Source organism: Bemisia tabaci, chromosome 6, assembly GCF_918797505.1.
Source record: "Bemisia tabaci chromosome 6, PGI_BMITA_v3".
NCBI classification, from domain to species: domain Eukaryota; kingdom Metazoa; phylum Arthropoda; class Insecta; order Hemiptera; family Aleyrodidae; genus Bemisia; species Bemisia tabaci.
In genome coordinates this window covers 20,292,746-20,320,129 of record NC_092798.1, presented here as the reverse complement: position 1 = coordinate 20,320,129, position 27,384 = coordinate 20,292,746, and the positions used below count along the sequence as shown (strand labels likewise).

General features: G+C 35.9%; 2 protein-coding genes across 9 annotated transcripts in view; one reads left to right on the top strand and one right to left on the bottom strand.

The window, feature by feature from the left end:
* The first annotated feature begins 313 nt into the window (after positions 1 to 313).
* Positions 314 to 13,016, top strand: BBS1 (Bardet-Biedl syndrome 1). Its single transcript, XM_072301344.1, has 11 exons — positions 314 to 720; positions 1,960 to 2,128; positions 2,547 to 2,646; positions 3,099 to 3,382; positions 3,567 to 3,707; positions 4,503 to 4,718; positions 5,481 to 5,724; positions 6,741 to 6,908; positions 7,673 to 7,794; positions 9,499 to 9,633; positions 12,517 to 13,016. Exons 1-11 carry the CDS (start codon positions 707 to 709, stop codon positions 12,676 to 12,678), a joined length of 1,755 nt encoding a protein of 584 aa, XP_072157445.1. The 5' UTR covers positions 314 to 706; the 3' UTR covers positions 12,679 to 13,016.
* A 367-nt stretch (positions 13,017 to 13,383) lies between these two features.
* Positions 13,384 to 27,384, bottom strand: part of ERR (estrogen-related receptor) — a 68,519-nt gene continuing 54,518 nt past the window's right edge. For all 8 annotated transcript variants that reach the window (XM_019058273.2, XM_019058264.2, XM_019058282.2 and 5 more), the window contains 6 exons: positions 26,519 to 26,645; positions 24,861 to 25,088; positions 23,489 to 23,641; positions 22,668 to 22,852; positions 21,299 to 21,471; positions 13,384 to 20,020 (listed from right to left, as the gene is read on the bottom strand). In XM_019058273.2, the coding sequence (XP_018913818.1) occupies positions 19,858 to 20,020; positions 21,299 to 21,471; positions 22,668 to 22,852; positions 23,489 to 23,641; positions 24,861 to 25,088; positions 26,519 to 26,645 (1,029 nt within the window). In that variant the 3' untranslated portion in view covers positions 13,384 to 19,857. The remainder of the gene's footprint in view (positions 20,021 to 21,298; positions 21,472 to 22,667; positions 22,853 to 23,488; positions 23,642 to 24,860; positions 25,089 to 26,518; positions 26,646 to 27,384) is intronic.

Below are 27,384 nucleotides of genomic sequence, written 5' to 3'. Positions count from 1 at the left end.
AAATCACAGAAATTTTCAAGACTGGACGTTAAGTAGTTTTTCATTTAAAAAATAAAGTGTGACAGGAAGTCTGCGACGCGACGTCGCAAACCGAGATACGTGGTTTGGTAGTTTCACCGTCGATATGCGCTAACCTCAATGACTTTTATAAAAATTGACCGTCTCTAATGAAAATTCAGCAATTTCGAGTTACCGAGTTGGTGTGTTTTCGAACTCACTGATTCAATTATTTGTAACATCCCTAAGTTTACTTTTATTTCTAAATGTATTGAATGGAATCATATATTCTTCTGATCAAAACAGACACTGAATAGAAGGGACAAAATACCGGGAGTTGGCCCACGAAGCCCTCAGCACTTACCATACGTGCGGTGTTTCCATGGTAACGATTGTTGTGTTTATGTTTACATTCTCGACGCCGGCTCCGTTGTCCTGTCGTTGTACCGTGTGGAAAGTAGTTATAACATGTCATACTGCAAATTTAACAAGTATCCTGAATGGTAAAATGTTGCATATTTCGGTGTTTTCTTGACGCGTTACAGCCATGTTCTTCTTCTCAATGATCGAGATTAAAAATCCTCCCTAAAATGTCACTATATCCTTCTGCATGTTTGTACCTTTAGACTAACATCCAAAGTGCGTGCTCCTTAATTTATTAGTGCTTCCATAACTTGTCAAAGTTGTAATTCATCACTTGACTGTTAAAATGTCTGGATTCAGGTAATTTTCTGAAATTAATGTTACTGTTGTGTGTACAGAGTGTTGATGTTTGTTTGCTCACATCATAGTTATTATACTTTCGAAAATGTATTTGAACGATGACCATATGAATGTTTCTTGATGGTTTTCTTAACTAAATTGCATTGAATGTTTTTAAAAACAAATATATGAAATTAAATGTATTCACATGCTCTCATAACTAATTTTAGCTAGATCTACACTTGTCGAGGACTATGTCAAGAACAAAATTTGCGCGGAGGAAACCTTTTCACCTAACCTCTTTTTTGCTCTTTCTTCTATCGACAACGAAAACACAGTGAAGAATTTTTCTACAACTAAATAAGCACATATCCATAATATACTCAATACTCATATACGTGTCTTGGTAAATTTTTGATCTAAGCAATGAGGAACAAAAATAAAATAATTCAACTCGAATTCATCTGAAATAAATCAGAAGTTGCCTGCTTTATTCTCTCATTTTACATTGCTAACAGGAAACTAGACGGAGAGTCTCAACATAAAGTGAGGGTGCTATTTTGACATGTGAAAAAAATTATCAGGAAATTTCAAAGTGTCAGGTTGTTTAGATTTCTACCATATAGATAAGCCATAAGAGGAAATTAGGCAATGTTACACACAGTAAACTGATTCTGGTTGAATTTATCCAAACAACATTGTATTATTATATCCAAACCTGCCCCATGCGTCGTTACATTACAAGTAATCGCCTATAACAACTGTTTCTTCTCAAAAGACACTCCTGCAAAGCAAGTTGCGATCAACTAGATTGAAGGCGCTTCATGTTTGTGACCGCTCAAACTGCAAACACGGTGACCGGACCGTGGCCGAATAGAACGTTTTTCTTTCATTTTTTGGAGATAGGTCCGATTTGCAGGAAACATGTAAGTGGAACTCCTCGACGCAACGAAGCATACCTCCTAAGAAGATTAAAAACACCTCGGTGGCTATGAGACTTAATAGTGTCTTAGATGGTTTTCATAAGTGCTCGTTTTTGTGCTCGCTGTGTCCCCTTTAAATGTTTATGTACCCCTTTCTATCAGCATTTATCAGTCCTGCACTTTTATACTTAAGTATTTTAAAACTTCCCGAGTCTGCATCTATTGCACAACTCCATCATAAAATTCATCCTTTAAACGGCCAAAAAACAAAAACAAAAAAATCATATTTATAACGTGCATATTTATGACTAAAATTAAATTTCACTCATTTGCGTAGCTCAAGAACACTGCAGTTTCAACAACCGTGGATCGATGCCTTTTCTGATTCAAATTTGGCTTTGAATACACTACCCTCATGCATCGCATTAGCAGACTTGCAAGATGACGCTGACTCAAAATTAATTGTTGGAGCTTTCGATGAAACTTACACGGACGCTAAACTTAAGGTGCGTAAGCCGTAAATTTCTCTATTGGAGCCGAGTTGTAAATTAACGAATCAATAAAGTTTATGCATCGATTAATATCAGTGATAAGATCAGTCGTGGCATATCCAGAGACAATCGAGGGCGGAGAGGGCTTTCAGTGACGAAGGGGGGGTTCTGAGGAGCCCCCCTGGATAGTCCAGAATATGTCGCAAAAAGATATCCCCAAACTCAAAATGCTAATGTTTTGATGTTCCTCAGTTGGATTACCACTTTACTTTGTCCCTAGTTTCTGAAATATAGTGATATCAGTCACTCTTAACCGGGAGTGAATACTGTTTTTGACAGAACAATTAAGCGATCGATACAACGTTGCAATAAAAATTATCTTGATTTCAAGTTATTGTTAAGAAATGACTTAATGTAATGATGTAATTTACAGATATTTAAAGGAACAACCCAATATGGTGAGGTAAAATTACCCGGAACCCCGTCTGCTATACAAACATTTTACTCGGATTTGAATAAAACCAAAATACCAGGTCAGTATAGAATTTGAGCATATTTTTTAAAGTTTTTTCATCAAAAAATTCTTAAATGGAACCCTTACCGTTCAATTTTGAAAACGTCATAAATTCAAGATGTTCTTTGTCCTATTTTTCCAATTAAGTTTAAAAAGCCGGAGTACTTTTGTTGCTTGTATTTATACCTTAGGAACCGTGCCGCATGACAATGGGCCATTTTCAATAGTTTTTTTATGTGGAGTTGTGAAACTGTAGTGACTTATTTGTGTCAAATTATGTCTTTGCGACACATTGTGAGGCAAGAACCCCCCGAGTGCACACATTTTCTTATAGGATTGCAACATTAAAAGTGAATTTCACGATTCCCTTCTTGCTCCTCATCGAGATTTTTAAGCCACGTATTCCTTCAAAAAACTTTTCTATTCACCCTCATGAAAGTGTCTCATTCTAGATTCAATTCCAATTTTCAGGCATAGGCGTAGCGTCGGGACCGAACATATATGTCTACAAAAATCTGCGACCCTATTTTAAATTTACGGTGCCCCCTCAGTCAGAGGTCAATTCCCTCGAGGCTGACATTTGGCAGCAAAAATGCGACGCTACCCAACTAACGAAGCTTTTGGAGGATCTGAAAATGGAGCTAGGATTTACAAACCTCAGTCCAGCATCGCAAAAGCTCCTTCTCCTGGAACCACACTTGAGGGAACAATTCGTTCAAACACGAGGACAACTTGCATTGGGATTGAGAAGAAAGGTAAGCAAATCGAAATGAACGCAAACCTCTATTATATGAAGAAGGTGACTCAGATATTTTTTCAGATGCTAAAAATGATCTTGTGAATAATTCTAATGCTGTGCTTATCATTTCGAGGAGCTAAAAATGGTAATGAAATTCATTCCTATCAAAATTCATGATTTTTGTTTGAATTTTTTTACAGACTACCATCACATGTATGACATCAATACCAAAATACTCGACAGACGATGAAAAATCTATATCCTGTTTGGTATTTGCTACTGAATGTGCGAAACTCTACTTTCTGGACATCCAAGCATTCACCATTCTTAATGAATTTTCCGTAAGTTACATCAGTAGATTCATATGGAATCTTTGTATTGGGGGAAGTTTATGAAAATGAGAGGATGTAACTTTTCAAAGTTACCAAGAGATCAATCAAAACTTGACAGTTTTCCTTCTATCGGTAGATAATGCTTTGATGTATCTATTTATTTTTATTTTTTTGGAGGCGTATTAATACAACATTAGATAATGAAGGTGATATGAGAAGACATGATGGATACACTGAATACTAGGATAGCAACAAACGAAACCGAGTGAATAGTGAATATCAACGGTAAAACTCATACCACGTTTGCGACATTGCAGGCTTCCTGTCATATTTTATTTTTTGAATGGAAAACTATTCAACGTCGAGGTTGGTGACTATTTTACGAAATACATGATATGAAGTATTCACTATCAATAAATATCATGCAAAACTGAGCAAGTTCAAAAAGTTCAGGTAAGCTCTTTCCGGAACCACGTCGCACTTTATTCAGAGCTTTCATTTCTTTTGTGATCCCTGCAGCCCTGCAATCGTACGTACATCTTGACTCTCTCAATGATGCGCGTTCACATGGAAGCTCCAAATATACGCAATTTTAAACTCTTTCATAATTTAATTTTTTTAAAAAAAAAAACAAACAAACAAACAAACAACAAATAAACAGAGAAATTCCTAGAAGCTAAGTGCGTCATCTACTTTCAAAAATGCAAAAATTATAAATTACTGAACAAGGGCATCATTCGACTGGAAGTTCATTTTGGAATTTGAAAAAACTTCAATGATTATGCCGTTATTCTTTGTTCCCAGATGCCTGGTATAGCCAGTCACCTGGCTATTTCGGGGCTGTACGTTGTGAGCTACGTCGTAATATTCACCACTCGCAATGGCTGTTTGTACACGATGAATGAAAAGAAAACAGAGTGTATTGCCAGTTTCAGCGCTCCGTCAATCGGGCTGGTTCTTCAGGGAGATTTCATTATGACCGCCCTTATGGATTCTACCCTACATTGTTTCACCATTCAAGTAAGCACATCCAACAATACTTGTCTTTAAAAGTAGCTATATTTGAACAGAATTCAGTTAGGTTAGGACGACCCCTTGCTCTTGGTGGATGCGACTATTTCGACTCTGGGGAGCTGTTTTTGCCTACTCGATGACATGAAGGCGAACCACTTTTTGTAACGCAGAGCGCTGCGAACTGTTATCGCTGATTTATATTGATGTGTGGGCAAAAGCATGTTCTGTGCGCACAAATAGCCCTAATAGAAATAAAATATCATCAATGATCCTCAGAGGTGCGGAAATATCTTTAATTTTCATCTATGCAGTGTCACTGGATTGTCATATAATCATTTGTGTTTCTTTACTGATAAATTCTGACACGTAAGTTCAATTCAAGGAAGCAGGAACGCACCATATCACAATCCAGCAGACATACTGTCGCAGTGGTCATTGATCAGGGTCTTTTCACACCTCTGAAGATTATTGATTATTATGTTTCATTTTACTTGGGAGCTGCAGTTTCGGAAATAAACTATGATGTTTATTGTTCTTGGGCGACTATTCGAAAAATTGAAAACTTATCAGAATGATGCACACATTAACATGACTAGCGTTACCCGTGTTGTTCACTTGTGTTGTCTTTTTCAAAAAAAAAGTGTCGTTCACTTTTTTCACGATCAAAAAGTTTCATACACATTGTATATATGTAGCTAGTGATGTAGATACCCTCAATCGTGTTTGTTCCTCAATAGAAAAACATTTGATCTTTTATAATTTTCTCAGGGTATGAAGCAGTGGAGTGTAGAATTACCGGGCATACCTATCACTTTAGCCTCAATTCCTATAATGAGTTTATCGCTGAAACTGGTTGCAGTTTCGTGCCGGTTTAGAGACGAGAAAACCAGTCATTTGTTCTTTTATTCGGGCCCTCAGCTTATGCATTCCATTGCGACCCCACAACCTGTGTCCGCAATAATATTTGGTCCGTATGGTCAAGGAGAAAGCGCTCTCATCACAATTTCAACAAGTACGTGATCCTACAAATGTTTTAATTTGAAAATCAGATGGACTATTGCAACTAAACTTGGGTCTCTGAGTGAGCGTACGGAGGGCTATTTTTATAACAATTCTTTGTTCTCATTTTGTAGATAGTAAAAAGTTTACTTTTCAATCATAATATGCTAACGTACGGCGCAAATTATTCTTGACAATCCTAGTCGAAAATTATAGTGTCACATGTAAGATAATCTGATAGCCCAGAGAGAAGAAAAGGTTGATTCTGAAACACCGATAAGAATACTCTAACATATTTCAGGTCAATAACCTGGAAAAGAAAACCTCCCTCACCCAAACTCAAAAATTTTCCGCACAAAGAAAGGTTTGGAGCTCTTAAGCACCCGAATAGTTTATGGTATATCAATATGGATCTGGAGCTTAAAAAAACAGCGACACCAAAGATATCCATTGGTAAAAAGTTTAGATATAAATTATGAGCTTCGCGAAGTTCATGAACTAGGGTCATTTGAACTTACAGTATGTTTACATTATAATGTAAACATACTAGATATACGTCAATGTGAACGTACTGTAAGTTTTGATGTATGTCTGAATAACAACATATGACTGTCATCAATGCAATCGAATAAATCAAGAATTGTGTCATTGAGGAAAACTTATGCAGTTTAACCAGTCTATAAATCAGTTGCAAATTACTTTTGTTACATCAGGGTTATGTTAATTACTTTTAGCCACCTCTGTAGGATTAAAAATAACTTAGAAAAGTTAAGACGTGCATACTATCCCTTCTGAGCCCGTGCGTTGACTTTACTCAACTAAAACTACATCTGTAGAATTTTTCCTATTTCTTCTTGATTTTCACACTGATTTCCTTATACTTCATTAAGTTTAAAAATGTTGACACTTAATGTGGAACTCAATGTAAAGATAAGGAGAATCAGGGCTTTGACAGTATGATCCACTTCAATAAAAATACTATTTTATCATATTTTAGTAATGATGCATTGGTTTTATTGTGTCTCCTAGGGGGCAGTCTGAACATACGGCTATTGAAGAGGACGGCTCAATTTGGATGTGGTGAGAGAGCAGGAATTTTAGCACTGCCTCCTCCTAACTCTCAAATTAAGCTGAATGTTCCCAAAAAAAGCAAGCTCTTGGTCGAACAAACCATCAGAGAACGCGAGCAAAAGATAGGTGAGCATAGGATATGTTTCCAACACAATTTTTTGGAGAAAAAATGTACAATTTCATTCAGAATAACACATGCTTTTCATGAAATTCTTTTAGTAATAAGCCCCGCTAAGCCCTTGAGATGGGCATTGGCGGATCCAGCAAATTGGCAACATTGTTTTTCTCCATTTAAACATATGGAAATGTATTGATTCTTGGAAGGGCCGGGTGCTCCGACAAGAATCGATTATTTAACAAAGGTTTAAATGGAGGGAATCCGTTGTTGCCAAATTGCTAGATCCACCCCTGCCCTTGAGATGGGCGAATGAGCCCGAAACTTGTCAGTAAAAAAATAATTGTTGATTGCAGTGAATGCTCTAGCCTTTTTTTGACTGACACCTCAGTAATTTCATTAAACTCATTCCGTTTTGGTGATTTAAAACTTCTGAAATATATTTTAATCATCAAGATAGTGCCTGTTTTTTTAGATGTATGCGTCGAAATTCAACATCACAAGAAGTTTGTTTGATACACTGGAAAAGAAAGCACATTGGATCTAGAGTCCAGACTCTTGAAAACATTGACAAGAAAAAGGACTCTTGATTCAATCAGATTTAAGCTTGAATCAAAAGGAAATCCGCTAAAATTAAGAGGCTTGGTTCTTGATTTAAGCTTAAATCTGATTTAATCAAGAGTATTTTTTCTTGTCGATGTTTTTAAGAGCCTGGACTCTAGATCCAATGTGTTTTTTCTTCCAGTGTATTTCATTAATATTTTTCTTCTTTTAGAGATTTACGAGCAATGGAAACGGTCGTGGCTTCATCTGAATGTTATGACATGCGAGGAGTACTTGAAAGCCCTTCAAAGTTCAGCTGTATCTCAAAATAACTCGCTGAAACTCACGGCTCAGGTAAACTTCTTGGCAACTTTTGTAACATTGTTGGTTGTTGGTTGCTCAACATGTAATAAAACTACGATGCTTGTTTTTGACCCTTTCTCTTGGCATGTGTTTCTATGTACGTGAATGATCGATAAGAGGGACTTGAAAAACTCCACCTGAACTTCGCCTGGTCCTTCCAATCTACAACTTATTTGCATGTTCCTCCATGTATATGATATCGACATTGTCGAGAACTGTAAAAACACTTATCCTAGTTTGCGACACATGCAGAGTTCCTACTAAATCCTCCTTTCTCCACCTTGTTACATACAGTTCGGGCCACTTCTTAGTGTTTTTTTCTTCGTTCCTGCTAAATAGTGTGCTCTTAAATTTAAAAATACTCAACGTATTTTCTACAAAACAGGAAAATTAAGCACGGTAACACCTTGAAAACACTCGAGCATATTAAGATGAGCCAAAAAAAAATTCCTCAGAATCGTTTGCGGCTGGAAAGGATATTTTTCTGGGGTAAAAATTATGAGCATTCGTCCAAATTGCTTCGAAAGTTTTTTCTTTAAAAATTGGATCCAAATGTAGAAATTCCTGCAGAGACTTTAATAGAGCGTAGGAAAATAGGAATACCGACAAACGGGAGTTCATTGATCAGAGACAAGAGACCCTCCACTGGCCCCCTAGCGACAGGTATGGAAGCTTTTACTTTCGGGGTTTCAACAGTTCCTTATGGACAATTATTAGGGAGCAACAGTCATCACCCTAATTTCGGCTGTTGACTTACCTACATGGTCGATGATGAGCTTCGGATGACATCATGAGCCAAACAAGTTGCCCAAACGTCAGCCATTCTCGGCTTGTTTGCAAAACGAAACTGTCAACACGTTGTTGTACATCAACTATGTAGATAAATCAACAGTAGAGTGCTGCAGTCCCGAAAGTAAAAGCTTCCACAATGGCCAAGATACTAGTGGAGGGTTTGTTGCTCTCTTGTCTCTGTCACGGATGCGCGGAGACATTTTTATTTCAATATTTGAATATGTTGAACCACATGAGGGATTGCCGAGACGGAAAAATACAGGAATCACTTGAGAGACTTTAACGCATGCGCAGAAAAGTAAGCGTACTGACAAACGTAAGTCGCTTGATGTGTTAATGTTAAAGTAATGCAGTGGCAATTTTGCAAGTTGGCACACCGTTTTCCCTCCTTTATATCCATTAAAAATTTTGATTTTTGGTGAGGCAAGAATCGATCGTCATACATACAGTAAAATGTAGGAAATGCAATGTTGTCAACTTTCAAGAATCGCCACTGTAGTTTAATAACTTGGCGGTTAATGAATTTCTGGAGAAAGCGTCTAGGAACACGATAAAGCTGCAGCTTAACGATGAAAAATTGGATTGCAAAATTCGTTTTAAATTACAACAAAATTCTCTGATTTAAAGAAAAGACAAAGGGGCCGTGTAAGTCATTTTTCTTGATAAAATTATTTTAGGATATCGTAAGAAATTAAGGGTGCAGAACTGTAGACTGCCACATTGCTTTGCAGGGCACAATAATTAATTATCAACTATCGACGACACCCGCCTATAAAACATCGTTTCAGAGCTGTGGATCAGTAATATATTCTTCTGATTCATTTAACACGGAACATTATTCGTAGCAATGTAGTTCGCAACTACAGGAAATGAACTTTTTCTCTACTGCTCCTTTTTTTTCAGGTGCTGGGTTTAGGGCCTCACTTAAAGATTCAAGTTTTTCTCCAGAATCTCTCTAAAAAGGAAGCTTTCACTTCACTGACTGTTGTCTTTCATTACAACAAGAGTGTGTTTAAAATGGATTCACCATCTAGACAGGTAACAGAAAGAAAAGAAAATGTTATTTGGGTAATAATATGAGCCGTTTAGAGCGCCTTCTATTCCATTCACCGCAATCCGCGCAGAAGGTGTAGGAATAGTTGCATCCTCGCGCCTGAATCACAACGACGACGGGGCAACCAAGCGGCAAACCCACGAAATCACGACAAACAGTGATTGAATCAGTGAGAACGAATACACACCAACTCGATAGCTCAAAAATGCTCAATTTTCACTAAAGAGAGTCAGTTTTCATAACTAGGTAAGTGAAGTTAACGCATCTGTTCCAACTTGGACCTTTAAAGTGTCTTTAAGCACATGTTTTTCGGCACCAAAAATCTTTTTCTTGCAGTAACTTCTTCAACTACCTACTGTGCAGTTTTGCGTGTGTCTTGATTATTTGCATTTTCTCGAGTTGGTGTTTTTTCGTTCTCACTGATTCAATTGAAAAAGGGTGATAAGTGACCTTAGTCCAAACGTCCTTAAAGAAAACTGTCGCGATTCAATATGTGAGAATTTGAAACTGAATACAAAACACAGGATGTTTAATATTTTTGCTCCCTGAGTCTGGAGTTTTAAGAAAATGTCTTTACTTTTACCCGGCTGGCTAAGTGCAAAGCTCTCTTACGATTGAAAAAAGTAAAATCTTTTGAAAAACTGTTCCTACTTTACGATGCGTTGACAAATATCATAATTTTTAATTGATCGGTATCATACATTTTAATAACGATGAGGTTGAGGGAAAATAAAGCACCTCGATGGCAGGGTTAGAAAAAAACATCCTCTTTTACTCCATGAAGAACACAACTATATCAATGACTAAATGCAAAAAATGTACGTATCTCAATCGCACCATTAAAAATCTCCACCGCAATTATGGTTTACCTAGCTACTTCACGGACAACTAAATAAAATATCTTCCCGCAATTTTGTGTGATTTTTTGGAGTCAGTGGAGAAATCTTGCCGAAACCACTGTGTGTTGCCTAAACCTACAATTGAAGGCAAACTGGCATGACGTTAAAGTAACCTCTTCGAGTGACATTTTACGATGATACCACTATTCGACCACGTGAGAGCTGGGGTTGCCTGCACTAAAAATTGAAGGCGAACTGATACGGCGTTGAAGTAACTTCTCCCGATTTATAGTAAAAAGTTATTCTTTTTAGGGAGTTCCGAGTAGGCGTCCGATTTCACGGCGATCGTTTTTCCAATAATCATTATTATTCGGTAGTACTTACATATTTAAAAAATTAACTGCTCGTAGGGTTCACGGATCGGCGCGTAATATAGCGCTTCCTGAGAACGCCGGTTAGGTACACCTCTTGTCAAGTAAATAAGTTGGAATTAACTTTAATTGTAGCATTTTCTTTCTTCTTTTGTGTTGTTCGTTTTTTCTGCTGCGAGAGCGGGAAGAAAATCAAATTACGACAACTATTGCTTGCATGTCTCAGGAAGATGCGGGAACCCCTGTCAATCGCAAGCAACTGGCGGGAACTTCTCCTTAGAAAATTAATACTTTAAGGAAGGAAAAAAAGCAGGGCCGGATTAAGGGGATGGCCACATGGGCCGCGGCCCATGGCGGCAAATCTAGGAGGCGGCAAATTTTTTTAAATGTAGGTATAAAAAAAAATCGGATTTAGAAAAAAATTACAAACAAAATCTCTCATTTCCGGAGAGTATAGTAATTTCTAATTTTGTCGTCTTTCGGTGATACAAGAGACAGCACCTTTAATTAATCGAGTTAAGAGAGAGACCAAATACGCAATTTAGCCAGGAACGGTGCGCGACTGAGAGAGAATTGATGACGAGTACTTGAGATGAAAAGGAGAAGCCCTCGGCGCGGCGGTCGGCATGTAACAGTAATGTAACACATATTAGCGCCTACATTCCTACAAGACTGCACGAGTACTTCACGCATTGCATCAAACACAGTGCGCAGTACGGTCACTGCGGTCAGCGTGAAACGGATAGCGCCTACAAGAACGCATGAATACTTCACGCATTGCGTCAAACACAGTGCGTTCAGCAGCGGTCGTCGGCGTTAAACTCATAGCGCCTACAAAACTGTCGGAATACTTCACGCATTGCTTCAAACACAGTGCGGTCTGCGCGGCGCGGCGGCGGAAGTTAAAATCATTAAACCACATTTATGTTTGTTCTTTCATAATTTTTTCGTTGATTTCTTATGAGTGGAAGACTTTGGCCACGCAGAGATAGGTTTACGAAACTTAACGTTCGCGCAAAGTTCGGTGAATTTTTGCTAGTAGTGTTGACAGGGCTTTCCCAAAAAATGTTTCCAAACGCGTCTTATGCACCCCACCCCCGCTGGCACGTTCACTTGATGGTTCTTATTGATGTTTCAAAACGAATGAGAAGGGGGCAGCAAAATACAGGCGGCCCATGGGCGGCAAGTAAGTAAATCCGGCCCTGGCAAAAAGGACAGTCTAGAGCCAACTATGTGGACCGCGTTAAGGAAACAGGACCCAAGCCACATCAGCTATATTGCCAAATTTGATTGGGCAATTTAATTTTTACATGAAAACGATTGTGCGGATTTTTGTGTAAATTTCAGTGAACATTTTGCAAATTACGAAGCAAATTCCTTAAACTTTTCTATGAAATTTGCACAAACGTCCTCTTATAAAAAATTAACTCACTTAATTAACAATGGCTAATGAAACATGGTTCCTTTTTGCTGAACGCGGACCATTTTGCAGGATAACCTTTCTTTAACACAGATTGATGTTAATTAAATCTTGTATCCGGCTTATCTCATATCCACATTGATCAGCCTAAATGATGTAGACTGCTTCATGGTCTCTGCGCCATTGTATGAAACTGTTTTTCCTAAAATTCGAATTTCCCTCTTTTTTCTTAATTAGGTGCCAATGCTGGTTCCAAATTACGAGTGTTGCGTTGAGTCATACATCGTGTGCGAAATGAGTGTCAGCAGCAATGTAACGGTTCTGGTTTTTGATGAACAACTCCGACTGTCAGCATTCATCAATATTCCGGCATGCAACTGTATCTGTTCATCGCAATGAAGGAAATTTCTCCTCATACGCAAGTGCACACGGGAAAAAGAAACTTGTTCTAGCATGAGATCGCCCTCAAACTTTTACGTACAATTTTACGTGGAATTTCAATCAAATTACTTAAGTTTCTGGAATTTCATGATGAATAGCCTGAGATGTTTTTTGAAATTTCACTGAGATTTCGAATTCCTATTTTTAATGGAATTTTCGATCTCAGTTTATCCTGTCCGGCAGATTAAGAATTGTAAGCCATCGATGATGAACTTGACTAAACCAGAGGTAAGCACCAACAAAACAAGTTGACTCTCAACAAAGGACAAAACCTTGAGGAGGACGTTGTTCAGATGAAAGAACCCCCCCCCCCCCCCAAAAAAAAAAAAAAACTTGTAGAACTTTTAGAACTTTTGTAGGTCAGTATGACGTGATGGATTAAGTTCAGTATGGTTGTCAAAAATGATGGCTCAATCATAATTTCTGGGAAATTTTTTGCATACATGGCAACAGGAGCTCTTTTGTTTTTGTGTTGAACTTGTTGCTTTTTAATTCATTTTCATTAAGGATAAGACTCCTTAATCATTATCATTTCTCAGAACTCACAGTGGAGTTATTACATTGGCTAACGGAGTCAGCATGAAAATCAAAGTAGCTCATAAAAGCATCCTTTGTGATACAATTTAGGGAAGAGGGAATCTGAGAAAATAGAGAAGAGAGGTATTAGTTGCACATAGAATTTTTTATTTAGAAACAATTGACTAAATGTGATCATTTGAAAACTAAACAAGACCAAAAAAAAAATTGAAAAAAAAAAGAAACAAATGAAACTACATAAGATGAAAAAAAGGAAAAAACACACAAACACAGATAGGTGCCTAAGTAATTACATGATACACATGACACAACGTTCAGAACCTACCTGTCATCATAATATTGCTATTTGTACATCAGATTCATCTTGAGTCTTTTAATATCTTTCTATACAAGCCCAGTTTAATAACAATGATTAATTGGATTTTTTAAAACCTATTAACTATGAATTATAAAACAATTTGTTGACATAAAAACAATTTAGATTTTTGTCTAATACTCTTATTCTTCCTTGTTCTCGCAGAAGTATTTTTAAAGTTGGCACTACATCGGCTGGTAAGATACAGGTGACATGGTGACACAATAGTGACCCATTTTTGTAAAATGTTCAAGAGGAAAACCTGAATCCAAGAGGCACTACTAAGCATCACTACATATCGACTGTGAAACTGAAAAATGCGGATCTCAGTTGCAGTGTTCCAAAATCTTCATTTCTATTTCATTTTCAAAAGGAGACCAAACCAACTTCATGACCTTAAATTTCCACAGAAGATTCTTCTCAAAAAGAAGAAAAATCACCGACATTTTCGTTCAGTAGCTTTCTGGGTAAACAATAAAATATGGCAGGAAGTTTGCGACACCGCAAATCGAAATATACATTTCTGCAGTTTCACCATCGCCATGTTCTTCAAAATATCCTCTAGAGACAAATCTTCTCCAGAAAACTCACAAAAGAAAAGTAAGTACTGAGATACATGAGCTTCTAATGATACTTTAAAATGAAGGTCTCAGCAAGGAATAGACACCAAGGTGAATTTTCAATAAAGCTAGGAAAAAATCAAACTCAACAGTAAAATTGATCATAAATCTTTGCTGGAGAGTTTCTTTCAGAAAACTACTTGCAGCTTTTAGAACATATAACAAATCTATAATCTATAAAACTCACTACTGAACCAAGAAAACGGAAAGAGCATATAACAGGGAATATAATTTAAGTTTGATTGCTAAAGACTCAATAAAGTCTCATTCCATCGGGATGAATTATTAGGTACCAAACTAAAAAATGTTAATGAAGTGAAATATTATTTCACTGCTCTTTCACATGTTTGAAAGAGACATTTCCACCCTTGGAGAGGAAAAATCTCATGTGCTTCATGCATTCGCACTGACAGATGAATGTAAGTCTAGCTCCGTGTAACATTTTATACTGCTCCTTTTCCATTAAATTCACTGACTATAAGTCTGAAATCATCTGATAAATTATCAGATTGAATATTCCAGGAAAAGAGTAAGATTTCAAAGAATTTTTTTTTGGTACACCACAATTAAAGTAGAAAATAAATTTTTGCAAAGGCATTTTCAAATTACAACAAGAATCTTACATTTTCAGCATATCTGTAGAAATGTTGAAGGAATTCATACTTAACCAACAATGTTAGCTAGATGACAAACCCCCTGTTGAAGACAGTAATCTTCAAACAGAACCCACTTATTTCCCCTTTAAAAATAAACCGACAATTTTCTTGTGCAGCATATGCTCTTTACCAAGACTTAGCACTTAAATCTGTAGCATCTTATTGACAACATTCCCAAGATCACAATTTACTAGAATATTTACTGGTTTAATAACAACGATGCTAAAACTAGAATGCTACACAGTTTAAAGGTGAACACGAATTTGAGGTTCCTAAAAATCCTACGTGAATTTTTTTTCTTTTTATTTTTTAATTTACAATGTGATTTTATCCTTCTCCTTTTTCAAAGTGATACAAAGTTGAGAATAAGAGACAGAGACAATATATTTTGGAGACCCCGTACTGACAATCAAAACTATTTTAACGGGTGAAGTAGAAGTTTAATCTGGAGGTCGACACTACTCTCTGACTTTCCGCCTAATGATGATTGATGCACAACTTGTTGAGCGTAAAATCCAACAAAATTTGTCAAATGATAACTGATGAATGTCAAAGCAAGCAATTTGCTAGGCAAACTGCTGCAAAGTAAGTTTGGATTGCTAAACCAATTGTTCCACTCTTTTGTCATCAGTCATAATAGGGAGACTCTGAAATTTGACTTCTGAAAGTGACTTTTTCACTACTGGGAATATAACAGTGTGGGGCTCTAAAATATATTTACTCTGATAAGAAAAGATAAGGAGGATGATTTTACAAATGAGATTTATACTATACATTTCTGCAGGATTTAAACATCTGAAGGGGGGGGGGGGCGCTCTACCTGTATTATCCACTTGAATGGGTGCTTAAAAAACTTAGTGAACCTTTGAATTTCAGGTAATATAAATCCAAATACAATACACACTTCTTTTGAATATATTTCTTTCCTAAGTTGTAAAGCATGCTTTTGTCCAGATATAATGATTATGACAAGTTTCATTACGTTTCTATTACTGTACAAGACTCTACCATGTCGATGAATAGTCAAAGAGCCTGGTGAGCAGTGCAAGCTGTAGTGCCAACTGAGCTACAGTGGTAGTTGCCAAGGGACAAACTGAATGTTCAGCCTGTTTTATATTTGATGAAGGTCTCCAACACTCAACAGTTCTCAGGAGGCTGCAGGCATCTTTCAAAATTAATTTTTGGAATATCTGTGGCAAAACCTAATACCTAACACTTTGATTCAGAACTTGAAATCAAAGCTGTGCGGACAAAGCACAAAATCTTTTTTTGGAGTCATTGTCATAAGTTAGTGATAACAAGGATAAATATAAAAAAATCTAGGATCTTATTTTGGCTTCTAGAATTGAACATAACTTTATCATACAACTAGAATGCCTTGAGATGAGGAGAATTTATGATAATTATGTTATGAAGTTATTTGTTCCACAATGAGAATTTTCGATAAATTATTTGATCGTCATGATAGGGATAACAAGGATTCACTAATATACCAGGCTACATTGAGAGGATTTGCCTTGTAATTTAAAATAAAGAATGAATTATGCTGAACTTCAGCGTCTTGAAAATTTACAGAGCTTAGCCATGAGCACTTTCTAGAGAACACAAAAGCTGATAATAAGCAAAACCTATTGATTTAATCTTTTCAATGAGATCGCCAAGAAATACACAAAAATAGCCCCTGATACAACAGAACAACAAATAACTGGATTCCACAGGATTGAAAAAAATAAACTAGTTAACACATTTCAATCTTTGTTTTCATTTTTTTTATTATGCCTAAAAATACTATTCTTCCTATTGTCTCAGACTAAAAAGACTCGAATCAGACATAATTAACTAATATCATTTTTTAATACGTTTTAATTCACTACAGGTCACATGATTTCCTAAACCTACATACCTACTATTCTACTCAGGACTAAAGTAAACTAGGAAAAAGAAGTATGTAATTCATTATGCATTATGGATAATTTAATCTGGATCCTCGAGAAATTCAAAGTGCGCCTGTGTGTGAATTAAAATTAAAACCCAGAGAGCGCACGTTCCTTTCAAGGCTCCAAGAAATCTGGCAAAACTTCATCACCGGTAGAGCAGCGCTGTATTCAGGAAATCACTAAATTTATAGCAGTGACTTTGAGCAAAAGGGTTGTACCTACATTTTTCCCCTTACAAATCTTGGAAAAATTTGTCTGGTGCTCCCCATCACTTTTCTTGAAATTTGCAATTTTTGAAGTTTTGTAGCTCATGTCCAGCGTTGGATACTACAACATAGTTTCTTCACACATATTTAACTTTAAAATACATATATTGAACATACGAATGAATTTATTTTTATTGACATTTTAGTTGCAACCCTTGTGCTCTAAGGAACTGATATATCAAGTCCTGCGCAAGACCCTTCAATTGGAGTTTGTGACAAATTAGTGTAGCAATATTTCTGTGTGGATATAGCAGGATATATTTTGAAGACCTTAGAAGCCCTTAGACATTTGCAATGTAAAATTAAGTTTACATTTTTTTTCCTTTCAGAGAAAAATTCCTTCATTATTATTTGGGTGGATAAAATGAGAATTCAATTTACAACGTTAACATAGTAACAAATGAGAACATAGGTACTTAAACACTCATACTAGGTTTCTAGAGGTGCACTGAACAAGTATATCTATTCTACCACTTTTTAGTTGATAGAGGAACTGAAACAATTAGATCTTAAAACTTTGGAGAATAACAGTCTTCAATCAAAAAAATTAACTAAATTCATTTTGCAAGATAATATAAAGCTGCAATGACTTTGAAAGTTACATAGATTTTATGATTATTAGAAAAAAATAGAAAATCAAAGAAGAAATGAAATTATTGGATTTAGAAATAAAAAGCATTAGATGCAAAAGTATCAGAAAACTTTTGTAAATGATTGAGACGATCATGTCAGAGGATGTTAGTACTCTAATTAATTCATAATTTCACAGAAGGAGGATTGATTGTGAGACTTGTTTTAAATACACCAATTCTTTTAAAAAGCAACTGAGAATAATCTTTGCTCCAAAAAATTTTAACGCCTTGCAGGGAGTGTACTACCAAGAAGTCTACGTGTGTCAATACAATCTAATTAATCTTTATAAAGATTAACCTTACATTATTTTCAGAGTGCCTTTTGATTTACAAAAGTTATTCAAGAAATTCAGCATCGTTGGAGAAGAGATGTAACGTTTCTCCAATTTCTTACTACATAATATTCATTTTTTTACAGGGAATTTAATCATTAATCCTAGACACTTTAGCCATTTTTTTGACATTTTCTACTTTGAAATTCTCTAAAATTTCCTGGTTTTCCCTGTTAACCCTGATTGTTGCAACCCTGCTTGACGTTATGGTGAAAGATGGGACAAAATTGGAAGGGAAAGCTCTCAACTGATCAACGACAAAAATATGCTTATATATACATAGATGAACTCCCTTCTTCCCAGCCCGCCATCATATTACAGTTATCTATCGTACATCATTAAACAGTTAAAAAATAAAAGGAACTTCACTTATTTTTCAGCTACACTTTATCAGCACAACACCTATTTTTTACAATTATCAGAGATAAATGGGCTTAAAAATATAAATCAATGGATTTAAAGTTTGAAAGAAACATTCTGGGTATTTTCCAAAATTTTACACTAGAAATATTGAGTTGCATTGAGTTACATTTCTGTTGGTATTTTTCAAGAGTCTGTTACTCTGTTCCTGTAATGATTTGGCCTACCTTTCGAAAAGATAAAATTGCTCACTTTCATAATGGGGGAAAGGGGGGGGGGGGGGTATGCTCTACAGACTTACATGGAATTCAAAGTTATACTTCTAAAATAATAACCATACTATTTAATAATGATAGACGCCTATACACCCTAATATTGAGAGGTAAAATGAGAGAACACTGGCAAACTCTTTTTACTACAAGCTTCCCGTAAAGCTTGTTTTTTTATTTAAGAAAGTCCTCAAATGAAAAATTTGGGAACTATTGGAACTCATGATTTCATTAGGCTGATCTAAAAGAGGCTTTAGTTTTTTGGTCTTGTGTATTAATAATGTTACATTAATATTTGTAGGTTGTGATCATACACAAAAATAATCAATGAATCATAACTAAAGAATAAGCGCAACACATCAGGGGAAAATCAAGATGGGGACCTATTGTCAACGTTTCAAAATCTCATACGAAAAGTCCCATAGGAAGTAGTAAGATTTATGTCCAGAAAATTTTGTACCGAAGTTCATGTGCTAAAAGCACTCAAAGCGTTCATGACATTATTTTTCAACAAAATCTTTGAGCAACTTTTACTTTTGAGTTAAAAAAATTTACACAATCTCTTCCACATCGCTCACATTCACCAGAATTAACGCCTTCCTGAGGGCCAAAGCAGATGTAATAACAGCTGCCATCTGTAAGACTAAATTGTCTTACAGACTAACAGTTTGAGGAAAAATAATTATTCCACTGCGAAAAGAGCACTACAGAGCGTTTCTTTAGTTCAAAGCTCTGGCATACTGGTAAAATTAATGTGCTTGTTGGATGGAAGAGCCACTGCTGATTCCCTTGTTGTTCACGGTGGGAAGTGGCTATTAAAGTTTTAATGCAAGTTTGTTTCATGGCCTGAACAAAAATAAGCACCTCAGCGCCATGACAAGGAACAAGGCAATAGTATTACCCTTTAAGGAGAAAATACTTAAAAAAATTATTTCTTGCTCACTTTCCTTTAGCTGGTTCACCACTGAATGGCGATAAAGACATTTTACACAGATTTTGAGAGTAACTAAAATAAGGGCGCTGTGCAAATTTGTAACAAATTAGTTCAACAAAAATAAATCCCTATTCATTCACAATAAATATAGGAGTAGCTAATAAATTAAAACAAGTCACTAACAAAACAAAAACAAAGAAAACTTTGGTAGTTGGATCTACTAAAAATGTTTACACTTTTCAATGTAAACAAGCTTCTAACATTTCAACAAATAATTTATTCATTAATACTTTTCCCTCTTTATGAACGGATGACCAAAACCTTCTTATTACCTGATCTGCTTGCCTTAAGATAGGAAGACACAGAAGCAAATTTTGAGTATGACTCACGCACATATTAGGCCTGAAATCATAAACGTCAAACACTAAATTATCAATATGTGCTGCAAAAAATGTCAAATTTAGTTAAATTCAAATTCATTCATCTCAGTTCCTGAGCAATTCAAGTTATACAACTTAGGTGTTACAAATGAAATTATAATTAATTTCCACATACAGAAAGGCAAAGAAATTTGCAAAAAGGATTGCTGATATGGCACATTCTTGCTATTTCAACTGCCTTCATTAGCCTTTATTACATGCAAAAACGATACGGCAAAATTAAGATGCAACTGAAGCTAAAACATTTTTGGAGGCCTTATCAGCATTGCTTCATCAGTTGCTTCAGTTTGGATTTTCCACTTTTGTTTCTACACCTGAAGAGGGTTAATGAAATTAAATGAATTGGACATGGTGTATTAAGTGTTCAAATAGAATAAAGCGAAAGAGTTATATCTACATTGCTGTGTTTCAAAATTTCATCTCCTACTCTAATGTTTTGTTAAACCAACCATAATTTTCACTTGAAATTTTGTTTAAATAACCTTCACATAGGCAAGAAAAATTTTGTTTAAATAACCTTCACATAGGCAAGAAAAATCGCAACATTTTTGAGTGGGGATGTTGATTGGTTTCCTTCCAAAACGTTAAGATAGGTGATGAGATTTCAGGACTTTGTAATGTCGATGTGATTGTTTGGCTTAACTGTATCTATTTAGCAAAAGTGCTTCTCAACTCATTGGGCAAATAAAGAAAAAAAGGTAACTCAACATGTCACCCGATAAAGTTAGCTACAACATGACTGAATTTCCTGAGGTAAGACCTTCCTGATACTATAAACAGAAAGAAAAAGGGATTTTTGGTCGACATGCATACTTGAAAGTGTCAGTGAGCCAAAAAGATTTTATAAAACACTATTAAATTGAATGACATAGAGAATAATGGGGTATGGACTGTAAGGGCTGTACCTCTCATAAGTTAAATGGCGCAGCGAGGCCAGGAAAATGTTCAGATAAATGGTATGGCAATGGGTCAAAGCAGTAGAAAAGTTAAAGCATAATCCACTTCCATTCATTGGGACATTTCTAACTGACATTCATGTATAGATGAGGAATACTTTGGCGGATGGGAAGAGAATAGGGAATTTTTGAGGGATTTTTGGGAATTTTTGTGAGAAAATGCTGGACTGCAGCAGGCGGCAAATGTTGTGCCTTCAAAGGCCACTGACCACTGGTGATTTTTACAACAGTGACAATGTTAACGGGCAGAATAAATATTGATAATGGAAACACTAAAAACTTACCTAATGACAAAGACACACTCTCCAAGTGCAGATAAAATATTATCTCGAAATTTCTTCAGTGATACCAGCTCATCCAATCGGACGTCAGAATTTGCTAGTACAAGAGCTTTCAGCAGGTAATATTCCTCCTTTGCGATAGATAATCTTTCAAGTCTCTCAATTACTTGCAAACACTGTAAAATAAAGACATTCATAATTAACTTGTTTTAAAACTCATCCATTTTGTAATGTCCAGTCCAAAAAATCTTGATTTTGAAATATGCAACAGTCAATTTTCAAATAATACAGGGGTTGCCCCTACTCTTTGCAGAGTTTCAATTTTTCATAAAAATTTTAAAGAACAGAATTCTAAAAAAATTGCTCTGGAGGAAATACAATGAGAGACATTTCAATTCACTTCACAGCTGAACTTCTGCATTTCAGCTAAGATTTTTGACGTAATAAAGCTGCGCAGACCTTGAATTTTGGATCCAAACCAAAACCTTTTTCTTGTTGTCTTTAGAGAAATCATCTATTTCACACAAATTCTGTTGAAAATGTAAAAAAACATCTGATGATCGAATTTACTCAGAGAATCAGTCAGTCAATTATGATAAAGGCTTTGATCACATAAAAATTAATTAGTTTATGAGCAACATTGGAAAACCTGAGAAAATAAGAAAATTGTGAAGAAACTTTTGATCAAAGGACTTTTCGTGTTTTAATCCAAGAGCCTGGATCATATTTGAGGACAAAATTGTGGCACAAGTTTTGACCACTCAAATTTGCACTGTCACAGAAAATGGTTGTGTGTCACATAATGGCACACTCTACAATATGGCAGACGACCATTTTCCGTGGCGGTGCAGATTTGAGTGGTCAAAACTTTTGTCATGAGTCTGTCACTAAATATTGTCTGGCTTTCAGACTATATTTTCTGTTTTCGTGTTTTAATCCAAGAGCCTGGATCATATTTGAGGACAAAATTTTGGCACAAGTTTTGACCACTCAAATTTGCACTGTCACAGAAAATGGTTGTGTGTCACATAATGGCACACTCTACAACATGGCAGACGACCATTTTCCGTGGCGGTGCAGATTTGAGTGGTCAAAACTTTTGTCATGAGTCTGTCACTAAATATTGTCTGGCTTTCAGACTATATTTTCTGAAGGCAAATAAATGATAAGTATCCGCAAAACTATTACAACATAGAAAATGACCACGATCAAACAATAAAGCATGTCGCTGTAAAATTCAAAGTACTGTGCGGTAAAACCTCAAAAAATCATGGACTTGTAGACCCAACAAACCATGCAACATTTCCTTACGGGAAATTAAGACAAAATGATAAATAGTTACAAAAGAAGGTGAGGAAATATTGATACTTACCAACTGATAAATTTCAAATGCACCACAATCTCTGGCTTGTAATTCATCTAAAGTAAAATCAGTGGCAAATCTTAGTTTACCAGAGCTAAGAGGTAACGAACGGTATGACAGCGTCAGAGTGAGAATTTCTGCCCAAGATGCCTGAAGAAGCCTCATTTGGTCATTCAAAGACAAATCCGTGAAGCCTGGATTAAAAAAGAAAAGAAGTTAATACTATGTCGAAATTATGTTGAAAACCTGGGTAAACAAAGATTTCAAGTCTGAATTTTTGTGAATATTCTGCTTCTCTTCCGAAATTTTTGGATTCAAAAACTTATTGATGTCAAAACTGCACATAATTAAAGAGTATATTTTCATTAATATGTACATTACTTTTTTTTATGAGAGGAATGCTTTCCATTGAAAATTTTAATGGTGTTTAAAGCCAATATTCAAAGATTACTATTTCACAAATGCTTAAACATTCCATTGTATTCTGTGATATGATAGATCTCTGATTGAGAGATGTTCGTCTACTTTACGAGATGACTGAATTCTTTTAATCCAAACAGCTCCCCACTGCCATCAGATTAATGCACAATCACTGGAAAGCAAGTAATAAAAAACCTCCTCTTTTTTAAATATTCTGCATTAGCAACCTGCGTTTAAACTAAAGGTTTCACGGCATAAGATTTCATCAAATAGCACGAACCTTAGACATGGAAATTTATTAAACTTAGGAAGGGTTTTTGTTTGTTTTTTTAAACTGAGAGGAAAATTCGTTCTCGGACTGCCCTGATTGAAGACTTTTAAATTGAGGATACAAAGCGATAAAAACAAACCAGGTATTTGCTTGGCCCATCCTATAGTTCCGACAAGTTCTCTGTCATACAAGTCACTCAGGATAGACAAGATATCCACAGCTAAGGAGGAACTGGACAAACATGACAGCATGTCTGGCTCACACTGTGTTAGAGCCTCTAACATTTTGTTATCTGCAACCCAAAATGGAAAGTTAAACAAAGATAATTGTTGTAATTTATAATGAAAAATCGCACAGAAGTTAGAAATTCTGACAACTTTTACTAACGAGGCAAATGGTACTAATCTTTAAGAGAATACTGAACTGTGCTGAGTTATTCATTGTTGCTAGTTGCTGGGATTGTACAAGCGGGATCATTGTTCCTGCGAAAAATAGTTTTCCATAACCCGCCATACATCACTCGAACGACCACAGGAGATAAGTCGGGCATGGACTCTTTGTAAAGAAAGCCTTTCCCCTCGATGGTATCGCACCTATCTTCTGCGCTTGTGTTTTCCTTATCCTCTCCTCATTTCAGGATGCGTCGACTTGCGAGACCAGAGACCCAGAGACCAGGACTGCACATCTTATCTGATAAGATTATTCAGTCTCTTTACCGATTATGGGAACCAAGGGCTAGGTTTGTTAAGGTGAGTTGACTGTCATTGTTGCGTTGGTCTAATTTTATTGCGCAGGGGCATAAGAGAGGATAATAACAACGCTCTTGGCCCTGCTGATTGGAGCTGTTGCTCCTTTGTAGCTGTAAAATTTTACGATATCAAACTCGGTTGGTCTAAGCGCAAGTGACTCCCAACCCAGAGGTCCCGAGTTCAAATCCTGGCCAGGGTGTGCAGATTTGCAGGGGTCAGATCTTATCATTTTGGAGGAGAATGGATGTTCATTTTCCCTCATTCACCTATCCTTATATTCTCTCTTCAATTTCCGTCTGTTGGGACAAGTTGGCAAAAAAAGGCGCTTGAACTAACATTAAAAAAAAAAATAGATTAAAAAAAAAATAATAAAAATAATCCTTTGTGGATATCTAAATGCTGAGAAAACAAAATGATCAGATATATTTCATCACACGACACTTACGGAAAACTATTTTTTGCAGAAATCATCCCGATTGTACAAAAAGTTATTACTTTCATTGCTAACTTTCCTTGGATAGAGAAAATATTGTTTTAATTTTCTGAGAGCCCTTCATACAATAAAAGTTTTGATCTATTTTGTCCTTTAGAAGGTCTAAAAAATTCCAAGACTTATGCAAGCTTGTCCCAAAAAAATTGCTTTAAATCAAAAAACTTAAACGCACAGTGATAAAATATACTATCTCTCTGTCTAAATGACTCAAAGGTGTAACTACAACGTTGATAGTAATAACAACCCGAGGTAAACAATCACACTTTTACCTTCTAAAGATGGAGTATTCATTATTTGATGCCATGGCTGCACAGGCTGAGGTAGTTCAGGGTTCCGACGATATTTCTGCCTTCCACCTCTCACCCTATCTAGCCGGACACCCTCTTTAAGCATGCCCATGCGAAGGCATTTTTGAAATCTGCATGCTTGACAAGCTTTTCGTCTCCTCTTGTTGATTTCACAGTCATTTGTAGCAGGGCAAGTATATTCAATATTTCCTGTAATAAATTAGAAATGATCAATGAGTAAGCAACAAACCTTCACTACTCCAAATCTAAGAACAAAAGTATGGGAGAGTTCCACAAAATAAACTTCTTTTTTGGGCCTTTAAAATTGTTAAAACACGACTAGTCACACATTCACATTTTGAACCTTTTTGCACCCTAACGAGTACATATACAGAAAAAGCAGGGTTACAAGCAAGAAATGGGGCTGTTGCACCCCCCTTTTCATAAACAATGAGAATACTGCATTATTCTGTTTTCATTTGCTCAAACTTTGGCCAAGAAAATGACTTTTGAAGCCACCAAAAATCCAACCCTGTTTTAAACAGACAAATATCGCGTCAACAGTTTTGGTGACATCAAAGGAAGAATTGATCACTGTGTATCCTCTCACCCACGTTTGATTAAGTACAATACAGTAACAATGAGAGGTTATGCAGCCAGGCTTGCAGTGTCATCAATGATTTAGGATTTGAAGTGAATCTTTTTGTTGTTTTTTTTCTTCTTCTTTTTTTTTCAATGAAATATCAATGCATCGTTATTTAAATCGTACATCTGTCATGTTACCTAAGATGCACAATAATCTATCCCATGGATTATCCCTCCACATGACATAAAATACAGACCAGATGGGAAACTTTTTTTGAGACTACCACTTTAAGCTTCTAAATTTCTATCAAAGAAGCTATTTTGAGCTTTTTTAAGCTTAGAAACTTGTTTCTTACTAAAATATACCAAGGTGACACCTAATTTCTAGGTAATGGGTCAGTTGCGCTGGTCACATAATCAAGTTTTGATGCTTGATTCTTGTAGATTAGCAAAAAATAATAAGATCTGTCTAAATCACAACTTTCTACTTTCAATATTAACCGAGAAATAACCCTTTGGAAAGTCAGGTTTTTGACGTCATCCACCACGACAGTGACACCCTTGGTTTCTTCCTCTCTTGTTTGATCAGTGATGCAGAGGGTGCAACACGAAACATTAACGATGTTAAACGTAAAGAAACTCAAGATACAGACAGATTCGCACTTAAAAGATTTTCTTATTATGAGATAACACACTCGCCGCGAAGAGATTAGGCGGTCAGTCAGTTCACCTCCGTTTGTTTATGTTTAACGTAGTTGAAGCTTTGCATTGCACCCTCTATGTCACTGATCAAACAAAAGAGGAAGAAACCAAGGATGTCACTGCCAGAGTGGATGATGTCAAAAACCAGACATTTCAAAGGGCGATACCTCCGTCAATATTGAATGCAGAAAATTGCGGTTTGGGCAGATCTTATTATTTCCATCTAATCTACAAGAATCAAGCATCAAAACACGATTCTGTGACCAGCGCAACTGACCCATTCCTAAATAATATAGCAGCCACATTGACGTAACAATGGGTAAATAATATCCGGCATAGAATAAATTACGTACCTTGAATTGTTCTTTTAAAAAAAGCCTTGCACGCCTCACAGGAAGCTACTCCATAGTGGAAACCAGAGGCTACATCACCGCACACTAAACACAAACGTCTGGGAATATCTTCTTCCTTGATCCGCTCCTGTAACATACGGAATACGGGAATAGATTAATAAAAATTAGACAAAATAATCTCATGAAAAAAATGGCTGGAACTTGCGTTGGCATGCTAAACCTCCAAGATTCATACATCTTGAAGGCTACTGAAGACATGATTCTATAAAACCTAAAAAAAAGAAAAGAGAAAACGCATGTGAGCTAATAAAATTCTGACAGTTCTTTTCACAAATGCTACTTAGATACTTGTGTGAGTCGATTTGGCATTTTAGGTATGATCCAAGTTAAAAATTAAATAATAATAAAAAACTATGACAATAATTTTTAAAGAGAGTTTAATTATAAATGACTTCAATGGTTGAGGAAAACTATATTAATTATTTTGCCTTGCATCTGAGTTTTTTATGGTATCTAGTTTCACATCCAAATTTCACTAAACATCTGCAATTACAATTAGAGGAAGAATTTTGATTGGATGATACATTCATGAAAGGAGGAAACTAAATACAGAAAAGGGATGGTAAATAAAATACTATTGCAAGAACAGAAGGAAAACTTTAAGCCATACAGCTTACAGAAATTTTCTTATCAAATCCTTCATGTTTGTTAATATGCTGAAGCAATTATTAATCACTAAACCTTAGGCTTTAGATTTCTTGGCATTGTGAATAAATATTTTGAGCTTTAATAAGTGGTACTCAGGTGCACTTCGTTAATTAGATAAAATTAATTTTGCTTGAATCTTTCAGAGATGAAATGATACT

Excerpts from the sequence above, each read along its gene's own strand:
- BBS1 (XM_072301344.1), top strand. Across the intron at positions 7,795-9,498 it reads CGCTGAAACTCACGGCTCAG|GTGCTGGGTTTAGGGCCTCA; the intron begins GTAAACTTCTTG and ends CTTTTTTTTCAG. Across the intron at positions 9,634-12,516 it reads TGGATTCACCATCTAGACAG|GTGCCAATGCTGGTTCCAAA; the intron begins GTAACAGAAAGA and ends TTTCTTAATTAG.